The sequence below is a fragment of the Miniopterus schreibersii genome (assembly GCF_964146895.1).
Source record: "Miniopterus schreibersii genome assembly, chromosome: 20".
In the NCBI taxonomy this organism is placed as follows: domain Eukaryota; kingdom Metazoa; phylum Chordata; class Mammalia; order Chiroptera; family Miniopteridae; genus Miniopterus; species Miniopterus schreibersii.
Genome location: NC_138122.1, coordinates 20,754,084 through 20,778,490, shown reverse-complemented (window position 1 = coordinate 20,778,490; position 24,407 = coordinate 20,754,084). Strand labels below are relative to the sequence as shown.

General features: G+C 42.4%; 1 protein-coding gene across 2 annotated transcripts in view; it reads left to right on the top strand.

Annotated features, from left to right (window-relative positions):
* The first annotated feature begins 3,781 nt into the window (after positions 1–3,781).
* Positions 3,782–24,407, top strand: part of BICDL1 (BICD family like cargo adaptor 1) — a 51,512-nt gene continuing 30,886 nt past the window's right edge. For both annotated transcript variants that reach the window (XM_081123666.1, XM_081123665.1), the window contains exons 1-2: positions 3,782–4,280; positions 10,192–10,407. In XM_081123666.1, the coding sequence (XP_080979792.1) occupies positions 3,852–4,280; positions 10,192–10,407 (645 nt within the window). In that variant the 5' untranslated portion in view covers positions 3,782–3,851. The remainder of the gene's footprint in view (positions 4,281–10,191; positions 10,408–24,407) is intronic.

The window sequence follows — 24,407 nt, the reverse complement described above, 5'->3', positions numbered from 1 at the left end:
AAGCTGACCTTATGGCCTTAAATGGCTCTACATCACCTGTGGTTTACCAACTCAAGGTCCCAGAGACCCTTTCATGAGGTCTACAATGTAGACGCTATTTTCATAATCATTGCAATGTTAGTAATTCTGACTTTATTAATAATGGTATAACTAATTTTATAATAATACTAATGGTCTAATGCTATTTTCATTTTTCACTATGCCAACGTCATGGTGGGCAACACTACTGAAACCTTAGCATGAATCAAAGCAGTGGAATCAACGTGTATTGGTGGATGTTATCCTTTACAACCATGTGCTATGAAAGGAAAAAAATAAATAAACCTAGTTTCACTTAAGAATGTGCCTGATGATAACAGTACTTTTACTAACTCCTGACCCTTCAGTACACATCTTTTTAATATTCCCTGCGATGGAATGAGAAGTACCCACAATGCACTTCTTTTTTTGTTTTAAATATATCTTTGTTGATTTCGGAGAGAGGAAGGGAGAGGGGGAGAGAGAGAGAGAGAAACATCAATGATGAGAGAGCACCATTGATCGGCTGCCTCCTGCACGCCCCCTGCTGGGGATCAAGCCCAAAACCCAGGCTTGTGCCCTGACCGGGAATCGAACCGCGACCTCCTGGATCCTAGGTCAATGTTCGATGGCAGAGCTATGCCTGGCCGGGCCACAATGCACTTCTGCTGCGTAGTTAACTACAGTGGCTGTCTTGAGATAAAGCATTTGTACCACCATTTGAGTTATGAGCTGAACTAGCCATGGTTTTCATGGAACAGCATTTTTACTTAAGAATGACTGACAAACTATGGTATTCAGATTTGAGTATTTGGCAGGCATTTTCTCAAAGATTAACGAAGCAAGTCTGTCACTTCAAGGAAAACAATGACAATATTGTTACCAATAATAAAATTGGAGCTCTTAAGTGGAAATAAAAATTTTTGGAAACTCATATTCGCCTCAATGAGCTTGATAGTTTGCCAACGCTAAAGACTTTTCTGATGAGATCAGTGGTGACATTAATGTGATTTTAAAAATATAGTATAATTACATGACAATATTTGGAAGATCTGCATAACTCACTGAACTGATATTTTCAAAATGACTAATACATGCTGTTATAGAATTGATCATCCATGGGTAAAAGATCCATTCAAAGTGGAAGACAGATCAATGGATTTCCTTCATACAGTTTTAATATTACAATTAACCTTTAAGAAGCTGCCACTATATAGGATCCTTGAATTCAAGAAAGGTAGCCAAATACCTTTTTGGGAAGATGGGATGCAAGTCTGAATCAAGGAAAAATAAATAGCTGAAACCCCTTTTGATCAGGAATTCTGTTTGCTCTTGATATGTGTGTCCCTATAAACAGATTAGGGAGAATCCTGTCCTTTCCTGAGCAAAAAAAAGGAATTGCAACTGGATCTCACCGTGGGCCCACAATGCTGCTCAAGAGGGCATGATAAAAAGTGTTAGAACACTACATTGCTGTCATATTACGGTCAATTTCCAAAATTCAGCTCTAAGATTGATGTGGGAACCCCTCTATTGCCTGTCTCCTTTCCAATAGACAAAATGAACAAAGCCAGCCCTAAGGCTCAAGGCCTTTCAGAGTCTCACCTTCAGTTTGAGGGTAGAAAGTGAGGTATACATCTGAATATTGGTAGGCTCTGACATTTACTTTTATTTTTTATTTTTATTAAGCCTCACCCTGAGGATATTTTTTCCATTGATTTTCAGAGAGAGTGGGAGGAGAGGGGCGAGAGAGAGAAACATCGATGTGTCTCGATTGGTTGCCTCCTGAACACATACCGACTGCCCGGGGATCAAACCTACAACCCAGGTACGTGCCCTTGACCGGGAATGGAACCTGAGACCCTTGGGTGCTCCAGCAGACACTCTAACCACTGAGCCACACCGGCCAGGGCATAGGCTCTGACTTTAACACAAGCCATGCAAAACTGACCCATTTCAGCCTCTTGTCCTGAAATTTCCATTTCACTGTGATGAAAAGACTCAAGGTGTGATCTAACTCAAAAACGGGTTGTTATCCAAGAGGAAAGGGAATGAATAGGGGCCGATTCCAGCTTCAGAAAGGATAGTTTCTGAAAATAGGAGACCGAGCATCACCAATGAGGTCAGAGCAAGAGAGCTGACTGGAATCACCCAAGTAGGCTCTTCAGTCCTTTTGATCAGTGCAGACAAGCTTCCCTAATACCACCTTCTATTTCGACATAGGCCCTCTAGGTCACAAAGTACCACTTATCTTCCTCTGGACTTCTCCTGTGAAGAGAGTCAATAGTAATAATTAGCCTGAACCTGGAGTCAGCCTGCCTGGACCTGATCCTGCTGTAATGACCTGGGAAGGTGACTGCATCTCTGGAGGCCTCAGTTTCCTCCTCTGTAAAATGGGAAGAGGGACAAGCGCTCACTGCACAAGGTCCTTGGGAGGATTATCTAAGATAATGCGGATAAACCGCTTTCACGCCAGACGTGGCACCTACTGAGCACCTAACGAACAAAAGTTATTATTTAGGGACATTGCCTCGCTCCACGGTCTCCTCGGGGAGCAGTGTTTTTCGTTATTTCTCTACACAACTCCTTTCTTCCAGGGCTATTCTTCCGGAGGTTCTGGTCCCTTAGATCCCTGAGTCATCACCGTAAAGATGCCGGGTTTCTGAGCTCATCGCTTCTCCTGCTCTCTAGGGCTCCCTCTCCTGACGGCTTAGCCCGCGTGGGGGCCCAGACCTAAATTCCGTGAACTGGCCACCTGTCCCAGAGGAGTGTCCCCAGTCCCCCGGAGACCACCTGAGACGCTGCGACAAGGCTGCGAGCCGCCCGAGACTCTGATGCGCCGCAGCCCCGGAGAGGGAGCGAGGCCGGGGTCCAGCCGGCGCCCCCGGCGGAGGCCGAGGCCGGGGCGGGGCGGGGCGGGCCCCGGCTCCGAGGTGAGCAGGAGGCCACACCCCAGGTGAGCGCCGGGGGGCGGGGCCACGCCCTGAGGCGGACGCCGGCCACGTCCCCGGGCGGCGCGCCGTCGCCCCGTGCGTGCGGCAGCGCAGGGGTTAAGGCCGCCGGCGCCACCTGCGCGCCGCTGAGGAGACCCGGGAGCCGGCGAATCCCGCGCGGGCGCGGCGAACAGGTGCCCGCGCGCGTCAGGCGCCGGCCCGGGGCGGGGAGAGGGGGCGCGGCCGGAAGCCCGGGGCGGGGTGGCGGGGTGCGGGGTGCGGCGGCCCGGTGAGCGGGAGGAGCCCGAGCGGGGAAGGCAGGAAGGAGCTCGCCGGGCTGCGCGGCGCGCGATGTGGAGCCGCCGCTTCGGCGCCTGCAGCAGCCGCCGCCGCCGCCGCTGCTGCTGGGGCTGCCGCCGAGTTGAGGGACATGGAGCGCGGCTGCAGACAGTGGCCGCCGGCAGCAGCAGCAGCAGCAGCGAGCGTCGAAGCGACAGCGGAGCGCAGTCCGCCCCGTGAAGCGCTGCCCGGCCGGTGGCGGCAGCGGCAGCAACAGGGCGGCTGAAAACCCAGCGGCGGCGACGGGGGCGTTCCTTCCCGCGACCTCCCCTCCCGCCTCGCGGCCCCTCGGTATCCCTTCCTCGGCCTTCCCTGCGCCACCCCCTCCTCCTCCGCGGCGCGCGCCGAGCAGCTGAGCCCGGGGGCGGGGGGCGGGGGCGCGTGCCGCCGGCGTGGGGGAGGGGCGGGCCGGCGCGCGCCGCGCCCAGGACTCGCGGGGACCCGGGGGGCGCGTGCCGCGGCGCGAGGCGAGGCGCGGGGCGGTGCGGCGGGGCCCCTCCCCCCTGCAGCCTGGCGCGCGCCGGCAGGGCCGCACCGCTGCGGGCTCCGCGCGCGCGGGCCATGTCCGCCTTCTGCCTGGGCTTGGCCGGCCGCGCTTCAGCACCCGCCGAGCCGGACAGCGCCTGCTGCATGGAGCTGCCCGCCGCGGCCACGGACGCAGTCGGGAGTCCCGCCGCCGCCGCCCTGGTCTCCTTCCCCGGGGGCCCCGGGGAGCTGGAACTGGCGTTAGAGGAGGAGCTGGCGCTGCTGGCGGCCGGGGAACGGCCGTCCGACCCCGGAGAGCATCCTCCGGCTGAGCCCGGGCCTTTGGCCGAGGGGGCCGGCCTGCAGCCGCTGCCCGCCCAGGACCCCGAGCTGCTGTCGGTGATCCGGCAGAAAGAGAAGGATCTGGTGTTGGCGGCCCGGCTGGGCAAGGCACTACTCGAGAAGAACCAGGACATGAGCCGGCAGTACGAACAAATGCACAAGGAGCTGACCGACAAACTGGAGGTGAGTTCGTCCCCTCTGGGATGGGTGGGAAGCAGGGGGAGCTCGGGCACCCACCAGGCCCAGGGAAGCTTCGGGAGCCACTCACCCACTCCACCGTACTCCACCCCTTTCTTGCTGGCCCTACCTCACAGAAAACCGCCTGAAGGGTGGGGGTAGGATGGAGGATTTTGGATTATCAGACCAGGGCATCCATTGAATACACCTGATTTTCCCACCTTGTTCGTAACGAATGGATCCATGCACAGCTCCAGTCGCTGTGGGCCATTCTGTATATGTACTGCACAGAGCATCTGAAATAGAGCTTAGGGTATGACTAATCTATACAGCACCGAGGTGATGTCTGCACACCGAGAAATGAGAAGGGGAAAGCATTTAAAATATTCTTCAGGTTTTCATACAAGTAGTTAATCTCTAATCAGGGTGTTAGCCTAAAGCTTTCCAGTTTGGGCGTTAAGGCCTCCAGATGCCCTTGTCTTAACTTCCCGGCAGCTCAGAGTTGTGGGAAACAAGTGCCCCTAAAGGAGCTTTTTATAGCCTTCAAATACTGGGGGATTAGGAAATGGGGTTCCATTGCAGTCAGGCAGGCTTGGGCTCAGCATGTGAGCGTGGGTAGTTGACTTAACTCAGACCTCAGTATTTATGTGTATTTAAGCAGCACTTTTCTGTGTTCTGTGTCTCTCACATGCAGTCGGATGGCCAAATGTGAGAACCATATTGCTTCAACTCTTGTTAATAAATACCCCTAAAGGAGCTGTAAGATTTTTGCCACTTTTTGCCCTTAACTACAAAAGGGTCTTGAAAGTGGTTTGACACACCAACATTTCCCAAAATTAGATTTTAAAAAGGGGAGACATCTGTGGCAGTGGAGACAAGCTTATCTTTTTCTGCCTGTGCATTTACTGTTTTTATCCACTTTGGTTGCAACCAGTTTTTTGTGTTTGTTTTTTTTTTATTAGTTACAAGAGAATAGTACAGTCCTGAATAAGATCTGAAATTGACCCTCGTCTGGTTCCATATCACTGGTACTTATTGAACAGTCAGAATGTAGATTTAGAAACTTTTCCATAATAAGATTTAAGTGTGTCTGTAGTTCAACATATCAAAAGTAAATCAGGGAGGAAAAAAAAGGAAACCAATGAGTGCCCTGTAGTTCAGTTGGCCTGTTAACTAGGTCTGCCAGTCGATGAACTCCCAAGATACCTCTCTGAAAAGTGGTTTGTGAAACCTATAGGTAGACTGCCAAAAAGCAACCCAATGAATTGAATTGTTTAATTTTCACTTGAAGTAGAGGTCTACAAATAAAAGGGTGTCTTTTTTTTAAAAAGAGATTTGATTACACGGCTCTATATAGAAGTACTACTGCAGAGATTTATACTTGATTTGAAATTCCTTCAGTGAGGGACTTGATTGAAGAGACAGCCGACTTGAAAGGACCATCATATCAGTCATTTTGATGAGTGGTAGATTTCAGAGTAATCCTGAGTGTGCAATTACACACATCCTGGGTTCCATGTGGAGCCTTTTATACATTTCTTCAACAAAGGAAAAAGATTTCGAAATTCGGTAACAAGAAAGGTTCTTTTGTAAAAGAATACACTACCTTTGATTTTATAAAATAGTTTAAAGTTCTTGAACTATTTTTTAAAATCTTCACTCCTCTGCAGGTCAGCATATGAACTCTAGTTACATTTCTGAAGGTTGGTTGCACAACAATGTGGATGTACTTAATACCTCTGAACTGTACACTTAAAAATTAAGATGGTAAATTTTATGTTACGTATACTGTAATCCCCCCTTATCTGAGGAAGATATGTTCCAGGACCCCCAATGGATGCCTGAAACCACAGATAGTACCTAACCTCATACGTACTATGATTTTCCTATACATACATACCTGTGATAAAGTTTAGTTTATAAATTAGGCACAGTAAGAGATTAACAACAACTAACAATAAAATAGAACAATTAAGTCAAGAACTTTCACATTTTCACTGATAGTAAATCCTTTACAGCTTTTCTTGTGCTTTTCGGCCGTTATTAAGTAAAATAAGGACTACTTGAACACGAGCGCCGCAATACCGAGACAGTCGATCTGATAACCCAGAGGGCTACTAAGTGACTAACTGGCAGGGAGTGTACACAGCTTGGGTATGCTGGACAAAGGGATGATTCACTTCCTAGGCAGGATAGAGTGGGAGGGTTCGAGATTCATCACACTACTCAGATGGGCGCAAAATTTAAAATGTGAATTGTTTATTTCTGGAATTTTCCATTTAATATTTTTGGACCAAGGTTGACTGTGGGTAGTTGAAACTGTGGAAAGTGAAACTGCAGATAAGGGGGGAATGCTGTACTTTACCACAATTTTTAAAATAACACATTTTTAAAAGTTTATTTTTAAAAAGCCAAATATTGAGCATTATTGAAACTGAATGATGGAGAGTTCAGCTATACTATTTCTTCTACGTATGTTTGAAAATTATCATTAAAAATTTTTAGTTTTACCCTGGCTGGGTGGCTCAGTTGGTTGGAGCATTGTCCCCTGCACCAAAGGTTGTGGGTTTAGTTCCAGTCAGGCACATACTTAGGTCGTGGGTTCCATCCCCCGCCCGGGTGCATGTGGAGGCAACTGTTCGATGTTTCTCTCTCACATCCATGTTTCTCTCTCCCTCTCTCCCCATTCCTCTCTCTAAAATCAATTTTTAAAAATCTACAAATTTATGATAAAAAAATTTTTTAAAGGTGACTGAGGCCCTGGGAGAGAGACTGTAGACCCCAAGAAAGGAGGCACTATATCAGGTTTTTTTAATCCTCACCTGAGGATATGTTTCATTGATTTGAGAGAGGGAGAAACATCAGTTGGTTGCCTTCATATGTGCCCCTATGGGAGTTCAGGCCTGAACCCCAGGTATGTGCTTGACTGGGCATCAAACCTGCGACTTTTTTGTTATACAGGATGATGCTCCAACCAGCTGAGCCACCCGGCCAGGGCTCTAGCCCTATTTTTTTAAGAGGGCAAAACAAATAAGATGAAAATGATTACATAATGAGACTCAATAGTAGATTTAGGGAAGCAAACCTAGGATTCCTTATTTGCATTCAGTGCTTGGTCCACTGAAAAAATATATATATTTTTTCTTTGTATTTTACTTATGAGAATGGTGTTGCTTTTTTGTTTCTTTGCAGAAACCCATTTCTGTGACAATCAATTTTAGGTAGGCTAATGATACTAGCTTTTGTTTTTTCACAGTTTTTGTGGTTTTTTTTTCACAGTTTTAAGTAAACTTTTTTTGTTTTAGAATGGTTTTAGATTTTCAGAAAAATTTGAAAGATAGTGCAGAGAATTTCCATATGCCCTGCACCCAGTGTCCTCTATTACTAACATCTTACATTAGTATGGTACACTTGTCTTAATTAAGAAACCAATACTGATAGCATTATTATTGACTAAAGTCCTTAATTTATTCAGATTTTTTTAGCCTTTACCTAATGTCTTTTTCTGTTCCAGGATTCCATCCAGGATACCACATTACATTTAGTTTTTATATCTTAGTCTCTTCTTTGCTGTGACAGTTTCTTAGACTTTCCTTTTTTTTTAAAATTTTCTTTTATTCATTGATTTTTTTTAGAGAAAGAGGAAAAGGGGGGTAGAGAGAGAAACATCAATTTGTTGTTCGACTTATGCATGCATTCACTGGTTGATTCTAGTATGTGCCCTCACTGGGGATCAAACCCAAAACCTTGGTGTATGGGGATGATGCTCTGACCAACTGAGCTACCCGGCCAGGATAACCGTTTTTGATGAACTTGACAGTTTTGATACTAACTTTTTTCCTTTTTTTCTCTTCTTGGAGGTATAATTTACATATAACGTTATATTAGTTTCAGGTGTAGATAGTAACGTGTAAGATACTGTATAGCCCCAAGAAATAAGGAATAGCATGGGCAGAGCCTCCTGACCTCCACACTTGCTGGTAATTCTGCCTAGAGTTTTACTGGTTAATTTAGCACTTAATTGAAAATAAAATTCTAGAAGAAATCTTCCTTTTTTCAGGGTAGATATAACTGTAAGTTTATTAATAGGAAGGTCTTGATTCCCCCTCCCCCCAAGTGTTGGGAAACCTGAATTAGGAAGTTTGTCACGTGTCCAAAGAACTGTACAGACAGAATAGACTGATCAGCACCACCTGTCCTCAGTCCCTCCTCCCAAGTGGATTGGATTGTTTTAGTCGCTTGGTTGGGCTGTTCGCTAGCAGCTGTTTGCTGAGTATTTTTAAGTCTCTCTGTTCTTTTAGAACACAAGCCTAATATATCTGGCCTCTCAGTAACAGTGTGATTACTGAGTTCTTGCTTTTGCCTTCTGCTCAATATTTTTCATTTTGGAAAAACTCAATAAAACTAAGAATCACAATTTTAGGATTGCAATTAGCATTTATTTCTGCATTTCATCTTTCTGAAGTGTCTATAGTGACTAAAACATTTTCCTTTTTGAAAGTCAAGCAATATGAGTGGATCATAGAGAAGAGCAGAAAATCCTCATGTTGATGAGTAGAAATCCTTCCCTGTCATTCATTTTCCCACATGCTCCAAACTGAGTCTGTATAAAGTATAACCATAATGTGGGGTATATTTTGGAAAGTTAGACCAGAGCTTTTCTGAGTGCACCAAAAGTTGAGGACCGTTGCTTTAACTTATATAGTTCATATATTCCTTTAGATATAGACTTGGCTTTTTTGGTACATACTATACTTTTAAGTAGAAGGACATACTTGCTTCTGAAAAGAGGCATTCGTATTTATCTCACAGAAACAGAAAGATGTTCTTATTTCCTTCAATCCAAAAGAATCCTTTTCTGTTGAGCTGCTACTTCAAACCATTTATACTTTTCCTGCATACCATTTGTCACACACAGCTTATTACTTGTATTGGCCTCTCCCACTAGAATAAAAATTTCGTACAGGCAAGGACCGTGTCTGTTTTGTTCATCACCGTGTCCCTAGCACAGTGGCTGGCTCATAGTAGTCACCCAAGAATGAGTGAATGGATCAGAAATAAATGTGCAAGGCTAATAGGCCATGATTTAAAATAGGCCTGAATCTGAACTTGCCTTAATGTTTTTGAAATACAGTGCTATATATAGCAACAAATATTTATTGAGTTGTGATTTAGAGCACTAAGCAGTGAAATAACCGAGACACAAATCCCAGCTCTGTCATTTACTAGTATTGATCTTGAGCTTGTTACCTAACCTCTCCTGTTGCCTTATTTGTAAGAAAAGATAGTTAATCTGAAGGATTTCTGGAGTTCTTTCTGTCTCTGAAACTTCTGTGATTTTAAGTGCCTGATATATGCCAGGCATAAAAGATGATTTCAACAGAAGCCTTCTTGAGTCATTTTAAATTGTTTAAATGTATAGTTCACCAATTAATTAGATGGCTTGCTAAATTTCAAGTGAATTCCTAAGTCTAGAACCCCACGCCCAAGGACAAGAATAAACCTAATAACGTTAACTATTTTCAATAGGAATGCCATTCTCTTTATGAAACCAATTCCTTTTCTACTCTGAAAGAAGGAAATATTTTCAAAGCTGTGGAACGGGCAGCTTTTCCTAAGTGGCAGTGTTTTGTTGTACTGACTAACCAGGAAAAGTTAGGAGAGGCCCTGGCCAGGTAGCTCAGTTGGTTAGAGCATCATCCCGATATACCAAGGTTGTGGGTTTGATCCCAGGTTGGGGCAAATACAAGATTCAACCAATGAGTGCATGAATAAATGGAACAATAAATCGATGTTTCTCTGCCTCCCTCTCTACAGTCAATCAATCAATAAAAGTTAGGAGAGTGTGCAAAGAGTAAAAAACCGAAAAACTGTGGAATTTTTAACAATTTTTAAATCCCACTCACTTTTCACCCAGCACTTAGAACAAGAGAAACACGAGCTAAGAAGACGGTTTGAGAACCGAGAAGGAGAGTGGGAAGGGCGTGTGTCAGAGCTGGAGAGTGATGTGAAACAGCTTCAGGATGAGTTGGAGAGGCAGCAAGTTCATCTACGGGAGGCAGATCGAGAAAAGACACGGGCCGTCCAGGAGTTATCCGAACAGAACCAAAGGTTATTGGATCAACTCAGCAGGGTGAGTCACAAGTTAAGAATTGATGGTGTAAGATACTAAACATTGAAACAGCTTCTGTATAATGTCAGTCATGTATATAGGAAGAGTAATTCTCACTTTTGTTGCTTTTGGTGTTATATCAACAAGTTAAATATGTTTCACCTGCAAGGAATTTAGCTGGGCCAAACTACGAGTCAGGAGCCATGACCCTTGCCTGTCTTTAGCCAGCTGTGAGGCTTTTTTAATTGCTTAACTTGGGAGTTTTCTCATTTTTTCCAGTGAAAGAATTGTGCTTAATGATTTCTGATATTTCTCATAGCTCTAAAAGTCTGTGATTGCTTTACCTAGAGAAAGCCTGTCACTGATAAATTATATTAATGCATTTAGTTCAAATATTAAGTGGTGCTGTCTCTAAACTGAAAAGCTTAGGGAAAATTTCTAGAGCAAATGATTTTTATTTATGTTGCATTTGTGAATGTGCATTCCTTCATATTATTTAAATTTGAAATGAGGTATGTGTGTTTGTATTTAAAATTTGTTCTCTTTGTTTCCACATTAAGTAAAAATTCTTTACTTGTACCTTTGTAGAGTGTTGTCATGAAAGTATTAATTAGTTAACCAAGGTCAAGACTGTAAAATCATTGCAGAGAAAGGGTTTGAGGGCTGAATAGGTAGAAATCTAATTTAAATACAGAACATACCTTTTTAACAAATGCAGGAATGTTAATGCCCTGGTCTCTAAATCCACCCACTTTTGAGTTAAGAGCTGGATTTACTATTGTACCTAAATCCTTCTTGTGTGTTGAAAGTAAAACTACTAACTCTTTAGTTACCAAAGGAAAAAAAGAACTCTGCTGTCATCCCTAGGCACTCATATTCTCATGAGAGCACTGCCCTTGTGTGCATGGTTAGTATTTGGTGCTTAGGTCTTTTGGGTGCATACCGTAAACTCTTGGTGTTTCCACTAGTTCAATGGTTAACACTGTATGAAGTTATTTCACTAGTCATAGTTGCTTCCAGTGGGTACTCTGAAACTAGTTAAAGGCTTCATGCCTCAGGAGGAAGTGTATGCTACTAATAGAGGAAGGAAAGGCAGAGAAAGAAGATGGAAGGTGAGGGAGGGAGGAAGAAGGAAGGAGAGAGAGCGATAGAAAGAATGTATCTGATATGAAATATTAGAATGTATATGAAAGGTGGCTCCGGCCAGGTGGCTCAGTTGGTTAGAGAGTTGTCCTGGTGCTCCAGGGTTTCGGGTTCAGTCCTGGTCCGGGCATGTACAAGAATCATCCAGTGAATGCGTAGATGGGTGGAGCAACAAATCCACGTTTCTCTCTCTCTCTCTCTCTCTCTAAAATAAATAAAAATTAAAAGAAAAAAGAATGTATATGAAAGATGAGAATTCAAGTGATAGGCCTAAAGATCTTACCTGCAAGTTTCACGGCATTCCTGACTCAGTTCTAAAAACCACTTCCAGCAACTGGAAAGGGAATCTCTACCCTTTTGAGATCATATAGGTTTTTTGAGCCTTCACTCATTGTTCCTGAAAGGTTAAACTAACCCGATAGGCCTGGCCACATTGGTTTGTTTGCTCAAGAACACTTATTTTCTACTTATTCTGAGCAAGTGTTTCTTACGGAGATTTAAGGAAGGAACACAACAAACCGGAACAGTTAAAGGGGCAGTCATTTCTTGAGGGGTAAGTTCATGTTAGAAAAGAACTCCGCTTTCTGATCTGGTGAAAGGTAGATGCCAAGAGAGGTGAAGGGCGAAAGCAAACATTAGCGTGACGTAGCAAAAGAGCCCAGAGCTGGGAATTAAGATACTTCTCATGAGCTGGTGACCTTGTTTGTGCCTCACTTTCTTTGTCCTTAAACTGGGGATAAAAATTTGTACCGCCTGCAACTACACTGTTGGTGTGAAAATAAGATAATGTGTTTATGTTAAGCTGGATAGGAAGGTGAGGAATTGTTTCAGGGTGAATGGTTATTTTACTAAAGCAGCGTCTTTATAGTTGAGGTTCCTTTGCCTAATTTCTCTGGAGAAATTCCTGATAAGCGGCTCCCAAAAGGATATAGGAGGGTAACATTTCCACTCGATCTAGATTCCTCTTATCCACTCTGGCCTTGAATGCAGGCCTTTGGTGAGTTTAGTGGCCTTTTTTCCCTTTCTCTTTTTAAGCGGGACAATTCTCTGGGGTTTCTCCATCAGTAGCCAGTTTAGAGTATATTCCACTTTCAGCTTATTAACTGTGTATTCAGGAACTTGAGGACTCGAGTGGTACTTTGAAGTGAATTAAGATTCTCCTAGAACAAAAAAAGCAACCAGCAGAAGTAATAGAAGGCCATGCTTTTCTTACAATGTATATATAATTTGTTTTTATAAGCATAAAATGTATGACATCTGAAAAATAGTACAGTATTTTTATGGTGCTTTTGTCCAAAGTATTTTTAAATATGTTTCTTTCACTACCATAGCTTCCGAGGTTCTTTTTTTTTTTAGGAGAATTCTACAAAACCTTTATTTATTTAATAATAGCTCTATTATTGAGATCTAATTCACATACCTTAACATTTACTTTTTAAAAGTATACAATTCAGTGGTTTTTAGTATATTTACAGAGTTGTGCTATCATCACCAGTATCTAATTATAGGATATTTTACCTCCCCCTCAAAAGAAACCCTGTACCTATTAACAGCCACTCCCTTATTCCTCCTGACCCTCTACCCCATGCCCTGACAACCACTAATCTCTGTCTCTGGATTTGCCTATTCTGGATATTTCATATAAATGGAATCTTTCCCTTAGTGTAATGTTTCCAAGGTTCATCCACATTGTAACCTGTATCAGTACTACATTTATTTTTATGGCTGAAGAATATTCCATTGCGTGGATGTAACACATTTTGTTTATCCATTCATTACTTGATGGTCATTTGGGTGGTTTTTACTTTCCAGCTGCCATAAACACTCATGTACACGTTCCTGTGTGACCAAGGTTCTTTTCAGCTGTAAAACAGGGTGCTATGAGCACATGTATCCCAGGAGCTTCTGTATCCTCATTATGATGAAGAAGGGGATAATAGGTATTGTTCTAATTTTATAGCTGGGAAGACTTCAGGGAGAAAAAGATACGTGACTTGATAAAGGATCTTCTGATTTAAGACTGATTAGAGTTCCTGTGCCTCAATTTCACATTTCTGAGGCAGCAATTAAGATCATAGGCATTGGAGCCAGACAGCCCTGGGACCAAACACAGACTCTGTGATTTACTAGCTGGATAAACATGGAAAACTTTTTTTTCACCTTTTTAAACCTTAGTCTCCTCTTTCATATAATGGAACATTTATATTATTTCTAGTACCTGACAGTGTTTTGAGGACTAAGTGAGATGATGTATATACAGCTCTTATCACAATATCCAGCATATCTTACGTGCTCAGTAAATGGTAGCTGTCATTATAATTATGCCCTCATCATGTAGATGGGAGATCTGCATTTGCGGAACATCGATTCTTTAACTCGAGAGGGGAAGAATCACAAGTGCCCCCAGCACATACCAGTGTGTAAGAATGTTTTGTTTAGTAGTTCAGTCCCTGTGCAGAAATATTTGTGTAAAACTGATTCTCCTAGGAGTTGAGGCGGGTTTATTCTGTGGCACCTCGTATCCCCTGGACACTGCTGCACATACCCTGGGAACACCCTTGTCCCCAGTTTATTTGCTCATTTGGACAATATGCCCTCTAAATTCTCTTCTAGGTTCTAAGATCATGATTCTCGTTTTGTGAAACTCAGGCTGACATGTGGAGAAAGTGTGACTCACTTCCTAATAGTTAGAAAGTAACACCACAATGGCATTGACAGTGGGGTTTCATAGGACATGTTAGATGTTTATTATCCTAACTGTATCAAAAGTGGAAAGAATACAATGGGCCTTGCTTTCACAAAGAGGAGAGGAGAGATGTGGCCGCGCTTGTCTAAGGAGAGTATCCCCCTAAAAAGCTTCAGACGGAGGTTTGATGAGAATCCTTCCGATACGTAATACAGTACTTTTCACTGGCATTACAGCAAAAGCCTCTAGAACCCCCAGAGGATTTTCCCCCCAACAGCAGCAGCAAAGATATCAGGGTTCTGATCCATATTAAAGAGTCCTGAAGTTATTAACCTGCTACAGATTATAACACAGTTTAGACGCTGGGGAAAGTTCTTACATTCTGCGCGTACACTAGCAAGTCAAAGCAGTGATCTGAACGATGCAGAACCAGTCCTGTTCCTAAGAAGACTACCTCAGCTGTAACAGGCTTCTTAGTTAGCCTTTTCAGTCTTTAGAGGCCGTTGAAATGAGATATTATTTTCAGAATGAATCTCTGTGGTGTTAGAAACTTCAGTAAGAGTTAAAGAAAACGTTTTCACGGCAGCTAATAAAACACTGCTCACACGTTCTCGCAAACACTAAAGGTCAGACTTGAGCACCTGTTGACCAAATAATGAGAAAAGCAATTGCCTTCTTCTTATAAAAAATGGGGTTTAAAATTGCTTAGGGACTTCTCAGGTTTTTTTTCTTCCCCAAAATACATAGCTCTGGAGTTTGTAGAAACTGGCTAGGACATTTTCTTACACTTTCCCCTGCAATTTTGTACACGATATATCAGTCACACCTTTGTTTCCACCTCCTTCCCTCACTCCCCATCCTACCGACAGCATATGTGTGACCCTAGTCCCATTTTCTTTACTAGGGGTTAGGGCTTCAGTTCCCTGCAGGACTGAATGTATACACACCTTCAGCCTCATGAGATATTCCCACATCACTCTCCAAAATGGTTGTACAAATTTACATTCTCCTTTTTTAAAAATAATTTATCTTTATTGTTGAAGGTATTGCAGATGTCCCCCATTGACCCCCTCCCCAAGCCTGCTGGCAAGGATGTGGTGAAAAAGGAACCGTAGTACACTGCTGTTGGGCATGCAGTTTGGTATAAATTTACATTCTTAACCAGCAGTGTGTGTGAGAACCAATGTGTGTGTCTTCATGTTTTCACCAACACTTGGTTATTGTCAGAGTTTAAAAATTTAGTCTCGTGGATGCAAAAATGGAATTTTTATTGTTTTAATTTCCATTTCATGAACGACTAGTAAAGTTGAGCATCTTTTGTTCTTATGTCTATTGTGAATTGCCTGTTTATTCCCTTCACCTGTTTTCTTATTGGTGTGTAAGAATGTTTTTCACACATTCTTGGTACTATTATATTTTTAGTTTGTTGATGGAGTCTTTTAGTAAAGAGAAGCGTGTACCTTTAATGAAGGCAAATTTATTAATCACTTGCTTTATGTTCTGTTTTTTTGGTGTGTTGCTTAATCCTGTTCTCTGTGTCATAAAGATATTTTCCCATAGTAATTACAGAACTTTCACACTTGTCTTTTACATTTAGATCTTTAATCTACCTAGAATTTATTTTTTAGTATAATACGACATAGGAATCCAGTTATGTTTTCTATATGAATTACTGTGTCAGCAATGTTTATTTCTCCCACTGATTTCTAATGCTGTGTGGATTTTTTTAATGGAAAAAAAAAACTCTAACATTTACTCTTGACAGCCAAGATAGCTTAAAATGAAAATTTTAGAAGGCTATAGAAAATTATTAGTTTGCTAGGACTGACGTAACAGACTACTACAAACAGAGTGGCTTAAACAACAGAAAGTTGTCTTCTCACAATTCTGGAGGCTAGCAGGTCAATGTCAAGGTGCCCTGGGATTGGCCCTTTCTGAGGGCCGTGACGAAAGGATCTGTTCCAGGCCTCTCTCCTCGGCTTGTAGGTGTCTATCTTCTCCCAGTGTCTCTTTCCTCCCTATTTATCTGTGTCTGTTATCAAATGTCTTCTCCTTATAAGAACACCAGTCATACTGCATTAGGGCCCAGCCTACTGACCTCTTTTTAATCTGATTACCTCTGTAAAGACGAGAGAGCTAACATCGTCTTCATAGATGCTCCTTCTGGAATTGCATAAACACCCAATCATCCATTAATTGAGAGGAGTGACTACAGAGTGGACAGAACTTTTGTGTTTTGACTTAAAACCTGCAAGTACATGTGCATTTGCTGTATTTCTCCAGTGGTCTGTAGATTGATCAATTACTGAGTGTGCTGATGGAGATGAAAATGAGCATTTTAGCTTTTGTCTCACCACCCCCCTAACCCCAATAAAAAATGATCATTATGGCTTCTCTCCCCCCCCCCCCCCTTACAGAAGCAAACACAGAGAAGAACGGTTGCCAACTGTCTGTCATCTCATCTATTCTTAGAATCCCAAATGGTCTGTAGTGTGCAGAAGGAGACAGTCAGAGGTTCCCCTTTGGAAAGCAGCATAATAACTGTTTTTGGACAGAGCTTCATTTTGAAGGTGTATCATTGCTCTGTGTGTGTAACCCTGGATGCAAAAACTCTTGTGCATTCATCTTAAAAATCATTATTTTTCCCCCTTCTTATTACTTGTTTCATTCCTTGGCTGTTTTCTTTTAGCTTTTATTTCCCAGTGCCCTCCCTGTTCGTCCATTTCCCCTTTACTGCAGCCCTACATGTGTCTCTAACAAACCTCTCCCTGAATCCTCACGTCCAGAATTGTGGTCATGTGCCTGGTCACTATGACTTTGGGCAGTTACAAGTCAATTGTTCCAAAGAGAGAAGCTATATTTGGGGCAATATAAAAGAGGGCTGTTCCAGAGGCTGGGCGAAGGCTTAAAAAAGATTATAGAATCACAGAGAAGTGGGTAAAAAGATTTCAGCAGGAAGTTAGGCCTAGGTCCAAGGCCGAGAGAAATCAAAGCTTGCATTTTAAACTAGAATGGCTTAGGCCAAGAGACACCTGGAGGAATAGTCTGAAGATGGGTGATGGAGAGGTTGAAATAAAGGAACAAAGATCCCCTTGTGGTTCAGGTGAAGCCAGGCAGTTTGAAATCTATGTCTATGAAAGCTTGGCACCCAGTGGTGTGTTCCTTTGTGAAACTTGGTTTATCTAACTGGGCTAGGGGTGGCTTATTAAGGAAATAAACCTTACTGAATATCTCTTACTAGATATTCAGGAATTCTAATTTTGGGTCTGCTTAAAGTTTCCACTCGTAGATTTTTAAATTTAAAAAATATATATACACTGCTTTTTCTGATGGCAAAAAGAACTCATTCGTGGTCATTGTAAAATAAAATTCAGACAGTACATAAATGTTTGCTGTGAACAGTGAAATTCCCCCATGATCCTCCATCAGAGAAAATACTAAAGATGTTTTGGTGTTAATTTTTTATAGTTTTAAAAAATATATCATACACACATACATTGCACAATTTTCCTATTTATTTTTGCTCTCTGCTTTTTAAAAGAATGGTTTTGTTAAAGTTTTTAACATACTGTATCTTAGACCTGTTTTCATATTTTTAATGGTTGTATACAGTATTCTATGTACATATGGATGTGCCATAGTTAGTGAAACCATTTCTATGGAAGAGCATGTACATTGGTTACAGTGTTTTAGTGTTGCAGTCACTGCTGTAATAAACATCCTTGTTCATATATCTTTGTACTTTTACATAAGCATTTCTCTAGGATGGATTCCTAGGAGTGAGTGTCTAGGTCAAAAGGTTTATACATTTAAATTTCTTTTATTAAAGATTTTTAAAAATTGAATTTTAGAGAGAGAGGAAAGAAGAGAGAGAGAAACATTGATGTGAGAGTGTAACATCTATCTGCTGTCTCCTGCATACCTCCTATCAGGGATCGAGCCCACAACCTGGGCATGTGCCCTGACCAGGAATCAAACGGGCAACCCCCAGGTGCAAGGGACAGCACCCAGCCAACTGAGCCACACCGGCCAGGGCCACTTAAATTTTTAAGAGATAGTACCATATTGTCCTCCAAACATATTTTAATAGTCTGTACTCTCTCTAACACTTATCTTTATTAAGGCTTAAAAAAACATCATTCTGCATGCATAAATAGTAAAACTATAACAAAAACTACAAAGGAATTGTGCTTGGGGAGGAGGCTTTTGGGATGTTCTGTGTCTTGACCTTGGTGGTAATTACATGGGTATTTGTTTTACAATTACTCTTTAAAGGGTACATTTATGTTTTATGTATTTGTATTTATATGTGTTATATTTTGCACTAAAAAGAAAGAAAAAATCATTCATTAAGCAGATATTTATAATGTGCACCTACTATGTATGAAGGCACCGTTCTGGGTGACAGAAATACTGCCGTGAACAAGATAGATTCCCTGTCCTAAAAATAATGCAGAAGGCTTGACAACAGAGAAGGAACTATATAAATAATATAAGTCAGGCAGTGATACATGTTATGAGTAAAATAAAGCCAGATAAGGGGGGCGGCTGAAGGGACAGCTCGGTTTTTGAGAGGGTTGTTAAGAAGGAACCTTGGAAGGGGTGAAGTGTGAGCAGGCATCTGGTAGATGAAAGGGAGCGAAGGAGTGTTCCACGCAAGGAGGAATGGATGGGAAGCAGGCTGGGTGACTGGGATGGGTCAGTTTGGGGAGCGTGTAGGAGATGAGGTCAGAGGGAGGGGTAGGCGGTAGCCAAATAGGTGCTGTGAAGCCAGTGATGTGTTTTTGGTTGGGGAGCCTCGAGGCCTGATTGATAACTTTTGAAATGATTAGCAGCTGTGCAAGGGTGGATTATAGGGACCGAGGTGGGAGCAAGGAGATCAAAGGGAGACTTGATGGTGGTGTTGATTATGGAAGTGGTGAGGATGGTGTGTTTTGAAGGTAGAACCAACCAGGCTTGTTAATGCAATGAGTGGATGTGAGAAAGGGACCTAAGGAAAGAAAAATAAAAAATGACTCTCAGATTTTTTTCTCGAGATCCTGGGGGAACAGTGGCATCATTAGCTTGAGAGACCAAAGATTCTCAAAAGGAAAGTGGAGGGTAGGTTGGGATATAAAACTGAATCATTGTTTTTGGACTGTTCAGTTTGAGCTACCCTTTCAACACTCATGTTTGTTTCACACAAATAGAACAGTAAGAATTCTGTTGTGCGGCCCTGGTAGGGTAGCTGGTTTAGTTAGCGCCATCATCCCGATATGCCAAGGTTGCAGGTTCTATCCCCAGCAGGGCACATACAAGTATCAACCAATGAATGCGTAACTAAGTGGAACAACAAACCCATGTCTCCCTCTCTCTCTGTGTGTGTGTCTCTCTCCTGCCCTCTCTCTCAGTCAATTTTTTTTAAAAAGAATTCTGTTGTATTGAAGTGAAATTTTAAGTTAAATTTCCCATTCATGCTCTCTCAGTACCTGAGACTCTGTTCTAGAACCTTTTGTTATGTTGTCACCCAAGAATTTACTCCTTTAGAGTGACTGAAGCTGTATTCAGATGAGTGCCTCCTCCCCCTAGCCCCCAGGGCTGACTTCTGCCCTCTGTGATTGCTCACTCGCCCTGTACTCTCACCTCCTAGAAGAACCACTCCTCTGAGTTGTCTGTGCAGCAACATGTGTAGGAGGAGGTGTATGCAAACAGGTGTTTTGTTTCCTGTCTGTCTGGAGTTGTATCCCTCCACCCACCTCTAGTGTCTTATCCCCACACAAAGAATATAGTGTGCATACTAGCAGGAGCTAATCTCTGAAAAAAGTAATTTTCCTCTGAAGTGTAAACAGCCTCTTGTTCCCTAGACAGCTCCTTTGGGATTAACAGCTCTGCATCGGGTACACTTTTGAGGCACATTTTCCCCAGGTTTCTTTCTCCGGGTTGAAGGCTTTAAAACAGTGGCTAGTAGTGTCACCGACTCTCTGCCTCTGGTGGGTGACACATAGCCATTCTTGCTTCTAGGACATTTTGCAGTGAACAACAGGTGCTCATCACAAGTAGTTCTAATTGCTGAATGTTTGGGGCTTTTTCCTTTTAGGGTGGTGACTGTATGACTTGTTTTCTTCTTAAAGTCTACTTCCTTTATAGGCGTCGTGTTGTAGGAAAAAGACATGGCAGTTATTAGTCAGCCTATCCTTGAAAGAAGTTATGAAAACAAGATTATTTTCCTAACCAAACAACAATAATTTAAATTTCTAAAGGATGTTCCTATATGGGACCTTCTCTTATCTCATTACCACTCTATGACTGTCTGCCGTTCTACTTAGAACTGGTGGAATCTTTTATACACATACACCACTCTGTCCCAAGTAGAGAAGCTGTTAGCCTTTTTGTGCGTAGGTAATAGCTCTGATAATCACAGATGTGGAAATATTTCTTTGAAGTTGTAACTTGATCCAGAATCCCCCAGATTTTTTTAAAAGTGGATATGTTTTTTTAGGTTGCCTTGGGGTAGGATAGATCCACTCATGGTTATATTAGGTAGGATAAAACTGTTGTAACAGATAAACCCCAAGATCTCAGTGGCTTTATATAATAGAAGTTTTTTTCTCATTCCCATAAAATCATGTTTTAATGGAAAGAACTGGCTTGGATCACTGAAGACCTCACTTCTACCCTATGCTTTGACACTCACCTTTTTAAATAAATCCTCACTGTGGGTCTCAGTTTCTGTGTCAGTAAAACAATGGGATTGAACTAGCTAGATGACTCTTTCACTCTCTGAATGTTCACATGAATATATGTGATCTCTATTAAAAAGAAAATTCTTAAGGGGGCGTTCTCACATTTTGTGGTATATTGTGAGCCTGACAGCTTTGTAATGTTGCCTCCTTTACATGCAGAACATATTCATTTATAGCTGGGACCAGGGGCGGCTTCTCCTCTCACCAAAATCCAGTGCCTCTATATAATGAGAAATAGAGAAAGGTTGAGATGATTGGTACTACAACAACATTTATTTTCCGTTTCAGTCGTGACTCACAAGGGACTTTCCCTGAACCTGACTGATGACGTGAGCAGTGAGGAGGTGTTTAGTTGCTTTTCCTATTTAAAATTATGCTGCATAGTACTAAGATTTTATGAGCCTGCCATTCCCAACTCTCCACAGATAAGTCAGATTTTCCACGTTGCTCTAGCTTTATATGTTGCATTCGGTGCTGCACGTCTGTCATTTGCAGAACTAGAAGAATTCCCCCTACTCATACCTCTCGTCATCAGTTGCTAGGTTACAGCATTTTACATTTTCCCACTCTGGTGGTGTTGCTATGGATACCAGTTATCCCTCCTCCTGTGACACTGTTCTGGTCAGGCTCAGAGTGCGGACAAGACGTAACTATGATGTCAGATGTTTAGAATATGGATTTCCGTCTACATTAATGATAAGATCTAAGTAATAGATATTAGTTCCGTGTTTTCTAACATGTAAATTAAGGAAATGAGGTATAGCTGAATCCCAGACGCACTCCATCACCTAGGGCCCTTAATTCCATTCTCATTCTATAGAAGTAAAACTAGAAGATTTGAACTTCAAATAGACCTGCTATACTGTGTCCAGCTCTTGTTCCATGCAGACCAGCCTCCTGCCTCCTAAAGGAGGGCTCTCCATGGAATATCATCATCATTTTTTGACACTGCCCTCAAAGGTTAGGGACATTTCAGGATGCTCTTTGTCAAAATGTGTCAAACTCAGTTGATCTAAGTGATAAAGCCTGTTGTCTAAAGTGTATTGCTATTTAATGTCACACGTGGGTATGTTTGTTTTCCTACTTGGTTTTAGACAATATGAAGGCAGGGACTGTGTCTTCGACTGGTTTTCACCCCCAGCAGTGCTTAGAACAGGACCATACACACCATAGGCATCAGGGAAAGGCTTATTGATTTGTTCTGAAGACTGAAAGAGTAGGCCATTACTAATTTGTCTCTAGATTTCTAGCACAATGTTTTAAGATGGTGAGAACCCCTTCGTATCACAGTCATTGAAGATTGAGCACTTAACCCACATTATCTAGCTCTTACCTAGTCTGACTCTTTGATCTCACAGTTGAAGAACCAGCGAAGGCCCTGAGAGGATATGAGTCATCTAAGGTCACAGAGCAAGGAAAGCTGTGGTTTATACAAAGATGTTATAAAAAGTCTGATAAAAAAAAACCCGGAGTTTAAAATCTTTGCAGTAAAAAGAATTCTGTGTACTTAAACAACAGTGTTTTGTTTTGTGCAGTCTGTTTACTTAGAAATGGGGCAGACGAACATATATTACTAAGTGTTTAATAGGAGCTCTAAGAAGAACATACCAATTTTTACTTCAAGTCAACTCAAAGCCTTGCAGTCTACTTAAATATTTGATGTACTACTCGAAAACCAGACTGAAATTGAACATGGCATAGGGTGGAGGGCAGCCTTTCAAAATTAACATCCTGTTTGAAAACTGGCAGAATTTGAATTAAAAAGTCATTCCTTGCATGTGATGGCACTTCCCTAAAGTGAAAGGAATTTATTCACCAAATAGAATCCTTTTGTTTGGGAAACAGCAAAATGTAGGAGGAGAATGCATCTTCTGAAACACAGACTGCCAGAGATATCAGTTATGGACATTGACTGCCAGTGGGGAAGACAAGTGAGTCTGGGAAAGGGATAAAGCAGAAGCCCTCAAGAGATGACATGTGCCCGGCCAGGTGTGGCTCAGCAGTTGAACATCGACCTAGGATCCAGGAGATCGGGGTTCAATTCCTGGTCAGGGTATATGCCCGGGTTTCGGGCTAGGCAGCCAATCAGTGACTCTCTCATCATTGATGTTTCTATCTATCTCTATCCCACTCCTTTCTTCTCTCTGAAATCAATAAAGATGTATTTAAAAAAAAAAAAAAAAAGATGACATGTAATTTGAGGTAAAGCTCCCCTTCTTCCCAGGACCAGAGAATCAAAGAGTCTGCCCCCCTCTTTCTCTTCTCACAACCACATCCCTTGTTGAAGCTCTCTGAGCTTTATGCAGTCATTCCCCACATGCCTCTTTGCCTTTATGCTCTGTCCCACCACTTTTTCCCATCGTCAGATTACCTTCCTCCATGGAGGTTCTGAACAGCTCATTGCCTTCAGGGAACTCCCTTTTGCCTATGAAATTGAGACTTCTTGATACTGCCCTCAAACCCTGTACCACCTGGACCTCACACACATGTCCAGCCTTGTCTCCCCCTACTTTTCTATTTGTGTCCTGTGCAGCGGACAAATTAGCCTGTTTCCTGAGAATGCCCAGTGCTTTCCCAGCTCACATTGTCTGTTCTTGTTGCCACCTGCTGGAATTTTCCCCAGTCCTAAAGCCAATCGTGCGGGAGGCAACCAATCAATCTCTCTCTCTCACCTCTGTCTCTCTCTCTCTCCCCCTTCCACTCTCTCTGAAAAGCAATGGAAAAATCCTCAGGTGAGAATTTTTAAAAAAAAAATTTTTCCCCCAACATAGTTTTGGTTCGTATAACTTACTGTTCTGATTCTGGAAAGTAAACCAGTTGTAAGACTAATAGAAATTACACTTTAAGATTAAAATTTGGAAGACCAAATATAATGAGTGAGATCTGCCATCTGTAGAAATGACAAATGGAGAATTGTCTTTTAATGAGTACAGGCCTGGGAACATGCAAAGTCCAACCAAGGTGACTTCAGGAAGGCATGACTGTATTTAGTTTTCACTAAAATTATAATGCTGAAGTCAACTAAATACCAAGGGGTTTAAGAGCTGCCATCTGGCAGTGGGTCTCCTTCCCTGGATTGGGAGTTCTGGGCTCGAACATCTGATGTGGTCCTGGGCAGTTGACACCTGGATGGAGGGGGCATGACATATGACTTCATGACCCCATTTGGGATATAAGATCATCCAAGAATCTTCCTAACTGGAATTTGGCTTCACAGGCCAATTTCTGTCAAGAGATGCAGGGATCTGTAATCTTTATATTTACTTCTCACTATTGTTGGTGGTCAGGAGTTGGGCATGAATTAACCGAACCCTCTGCTCGGGGTCTCACAGCACAACGCCCTCTTTATCCCAAAGGAACCACTCTCCAGACTTTTATGGTAATCAGTCCTTTCCAGTACTTTATAGCGAGTTGTACTTGCTAAGTATGTATCCATAAATAATACCGTTTTGTTTACCCTGTTTTGGAAT